The sequence below is a fragment of the Nematolebias whitei genome, chromosome 8 (assembly GCF_014905685.2).
Source record: "Nematolebias whitei isolate Nwh7 chromosome 8, NemWhi1, whole genome shotgun sequence".
NCBI lineage: Eukaryota > Metazoa > Chordata > Actinopteri > Cyprinodontiformes > Rivulidae > Nematolebias > Nematolebias whitei.
In genome coordinates, this window is record NC_056505.1 from 1,582,929 (window position 1) to 1,587,502 (window position 4,574).

General features: G+C 40.2%; 1 protein-coding gene across 1 annotated transcript in view; it reads right to left on the minus strand.

Moving 5' to 3' along the window:
- LOC119412965 (phospholipid-transporting ATPase ID) overlaps positions 1 to 185 on the minus strand; it is a 12,549-nt gene extending 12,364 nt beyond the window's left edge. The window contains exon 1 of the mRNA XM_037679976.1: positions 129 to 185. Coding sequence (XP_037535904.1) covers positions 129 to 185 — 57 coding nt within the window. The remainder of the gene's footprint in view (positions 1 to 128) is intronic.
- Between the last annotated feature and the right edge of the window lie 4,389 nt (positions 186 to 4,574).

Consider the following 4,574-nt stretch of genomic DNA (forward strand, 5'->3'; position numbering starts at 1 on the left):
ATCATGACGTAGGGCCTGCGTCGTGACATCATGACGTAGGGCCTGCGTCGTAACATCATGACGTAGGGCCTGCATCGTGACATATGATGTAAGGGCTGTGCCAGGTGACATCATGACGTAGGGCTTGCTGTGACATCATAGCGCACAACATTCTTTCTTTCGCTCTCGATGAAGTCGATCGCCATCACCCTCTCTCCCTCCCTCTTGCTTTTTTGCTCTCTTCTCCTGTGAACCTCCTCAGAGCCTCTCTTGACACATCTTCTGAATCTAACATTGTTATGGATCTGGTCAGCTGGTCTCTCAACCCAATTGATAATTTTTTCTCCCAGAACACAGGATGAAGGAGAACCCTCTTGTCCTGAACGTACACACACAGTTGGATACATCATGGATTCCTGGGGTGTTTGGAAGATGATGTTCCTGTCTGTATTGTCTGTTGAGGACGTAGAAGATGCATACATAACTGGATTTATGATAACAGGGTTTCTGTTTTTTGGAATCGGCAGATACCTGGGTTATCGTCTAATGAGGAAGACGTTGGCAGCAGTTTTGGCAGCAGTAAAGCTGCCAGCCTTATGAAGGATTACTCCGTGCTTCGAGCTCTCAGACTAATATGTTTTGCGAGCTGAACCATAAGTTGGATGCGATTTCTGAGAATTGTGGGCCACTTGCAGCTCCTAGGACTCGCCGGCATGAAGGATTTGACCTTGGAGAAGGCTAACAAGCACGGACCGGCAGAAAGTCCACGTATCTGGCTGTTTGGATTTGCCATTGAGTGAACAAGCAGAAGTGAAGGAAGACATTTCAGTCTGCATGCCCAAAATGATGTTTTTTTTTTTATCTGAATTTGGCCTCCCCGCTGGCCTTGAATAGGCCAACTTATCTCAAATTGCTTCTGGAGGATACCTAAACTAAGAAGCTCATCAGAATTGTGCTGCTGATAGACACTGTACCATCATATCAGAACTTTGGAACTTTCTGGAGTGTCCACGGATAACTCACCTTTGTTGACCTTCTATGCATAAATGTATTATGAGGTCATTGTACTTTGTATGTTGCTGTTTATGTTACAAGGTCTTTGTTGCATCTTTTACATTGTTTCCCATCCAGGACATGTTGTGAGACGTGTTTTTATTTAAATATTCTCCACCCTCATGTTCTCTTTTCCTCATCATCTCCATATGTTGCAACAGGTCTCTCTTGTAAATGAGTCCTTGAGGCTCAATGGGAACTAACATGTATAAATACAGGTTGAATGAAAAAAACAACCTGCATCATAACATTGTGACGTATGGCCTGGGTCATGACATCATGATGTACGTCCTGTGTCATGATGTACGATGTAAGGGTTGTACGCTGTGATGTACGACCCAGGCTATACGTTGTGATGTGACTACTGTTTTAAATTGAACGGCTCTTTGAAACAAACAGATCTTGAAGGTGTGGCTTCCTTCAAAGAGCCGTTCCTACATTATCTCTGTAATAACATTTTGTGAGACGTAGAGTGTAGCTGTGGGTTGTTTGCCCACATGGGTGGCGTCCATCAGTAATCAGCATGGTCTTCGTTTGAAGGACAAGCGGCCATCTGTTTCAACTGGCTGGGATGTGAGAGGAAAGAAAGTAGAAACAGACACAGAATGACAGGTCCAGATGTACTTTCTATAGGAGGAAATACAAAAAAAAAACATGTTAAGATAGAAATAATTACAAATACAAACGGGTAGAGTAGAGCAAGTAAAGACGGCAGCAGAGAGGGGACATGTGGTCAGTTTGTCCTTCAGCAGTCTAAGCCTATAGCAGCAGAACTAAAGGATAGCTCAGGAAACCCAAGCTGACCCCAGCTATAGGATTTATCAAAAATGAAATAATTAAGCCTAATCTTAAAAGTAGACAATGTGTCAGCCTCACGGACAGAAACTGGAAGTTGGTTCCATAAGAGAGGAGCCTGAAAATTGAAAGCTCTGCCTCCCATTCTGCTTTTAGAAACTCTAGGAACCACAAGTAAGCCTGCAGTCTGAAAATGAAGTGGTCTGTTAGGAAAATATGGAACAATAAGATCTTTATGGAGCCAGGTTGTTGAGAGCTTTGTAGGTTTGAAGTAAGATTTTGAATTCAATTTTGGATTTAACAGGGAGCCAATGAAGAGAAGCTAAAACTGGAGAGATATGATCTCTCCCACTAACTCCAGTTAAGACTCTGACAGCAGCATTTTGGATTAATTGAAGACTTTTAAAATAAATTTTTGGACATCCAGATAATAAACCATTGCAATAGTCCAGTCTAGTTGTGACAAATGCATGGACCAGTGTTTCTGCATCATCTTTAGATCAGATGTTTCTAATGTTAGTGATATTACGCAGGTGGAAGAAGGAGGTTCTAGTAACGTTTTTAATGTGGGGGATAAAAGACATGTCCTGATCAAAAATAACACCAAGATTTTTAACATCAGAGCTGGAGGACAGATTAATGTCATCTAAGGAGGGAGAAAGACTGAAAAAAAAATCATTCTTAAGATGTTCAGGTCCAAAAACTAAAACCTCAGTCTTGTCTGTTCAACAGGAGAAAATTAAGGGTCATCCAGGTTTTTATGTCTTTAAGACATGCTTGTAGTCTAAGTAGCTGATTGGATTCATTGGGTTTAATGGACAAATATAACTGAGTACCATCAACATAATAATGAAAATTTATCCCATGCTTTTTAAAAACATTACCTAATGAAATAATATATAAAGTAAGAGTATTTACTTGTTCCAAGCACTGAATCTTGAGGAACTCCATGACTAACTTTGGTGCATGGTGAAGATTCATTATTTACATTTACGAATTGGAATCAATCAGATCAATGTGATTTAACCCAATTAAGAGCTGTCCCTGTAATTCCAATATATTCAAGTCTCTGTAAGAGAATATTATGATCAACTGTGTCAAAAGCAGCACTGAGGTCTAACAGGACCAGTGGAGACACCTGTCCATTGTCCGAGGCCATGAGAATATCATTAGTAACTTCATCAGTTCAGATTCAGTGCTGTGGTGAGCTCTAAACCCTGAATGAAACTCTTCAAAACTGATTATTTCTGTTCAGACATTCACACAACTGGTTTTCAACTATTTTATCAATAATTTTTTTAGATGAATGTTAAATTAGATATCCTGTAGGTCTATAATTGGCCAAAATTTCTGAATCAAGATCAGGTTTCTTAAATAAAAGTTTTATCGTAGCAACCTTAAAACATTGTGGTACATAACCAGAAAATCTACCTCTACCTCAAACTACCTCAACCAGACCTCTTTAAACAGTCTGGTTGGGATGGGATCCAGCAGACATGTGGATGGTTTGGTTGAAGCTTTTATTTTTGACAATTCAGAGAGCTCAACTGGACTAAAACAGTCCAAACAAAAATCGGGTTCTAGTGACATTTTTAAAGTTGACTCATCTTATGCAGAATCAGAGGTGATAGTAGGAAGGATGGTTTGAATTTTCTCCCTAATTGAAATAACTATTTATAAAGAATCTCATGAAGTCATCACAGCTTGTAGCCGTAGGGCTACACGGTTCAACAGAGATAGGACTTCTCATTAGTCGAGATGGTACAGAACTACCTGTTTGTTGCTTTTCTTTTCTGTTTTCTTCCAACTTAATTTGCTGTGAAACACGTTTTTGTCCCCCTTTGTTCTATGAAACGTCACCTTTCCTATCCCTTTAAGGCACCTGTATGGGATCCATGATAGAGGTCGTGCTCTCAGGTGGTTTGTTGTGTTGGAGTTTCATCTTATTGTGCGTGTATGTGTTGTTGGCGTGTTTCCACACCAAAACATTTAGTTTGTGATGTGTGTTTTCTGGATGTTTAGCAGCTGAGGTTTCCGCCGATCACACTTCACTGTTTTGATGTTGTACCAAAGAATTTTATAAAATAATTAACATTCATATCATTAAACCTTCTATTCTTTCTGTATGTAGAGCATACAGATTCTGAACGAGTCTTTATTAAACTCGTAGTCTGACCGTGACACTAAGATTAAAGAGAGATTTCATGTTTCTACAGAAGGAAACAGCAGGTTTGTAGGAGTCCTGTGAAAAAACTGCTGCTGTTTTTTTTTTTTATCACATTATTTCCTGCATCACATTCAGTCTGAGGACAGTGGCCTCCTGTAACAATGAGAATAAGTGTTTTTATGACAGCGCAGATTTTACGTCTGTGAAACTCAAATTCACGTAATTCCTGCCTCTGAAACAACCGAACAAAATAAATCCAACAGTTTTACAGTTTTATTGTGCTGTCAGAAGCTGTGAAAATGTTGGAATAAGAATCATTTTGTCTCATTAAAACACCAACAGCTGCAGCGCCGAGTGCAGCGCAACACTTCCACAACTCGTCTAATCAGATCCATTTGATCCTCGATTCACCCAGAGAAGACACAAAAACCCAGACCAGAAACCTGGACCAGACACCTGGACCAGAAACCTGGACCAGAAACCTGGACCAGAAACCTGGACCATCAGGTAAACAGAGTTCACTTCATTCCAGCTTCTCACCAGCTGGTTTACGTTTCGGATGTTCAGCTCAGATCAGTCT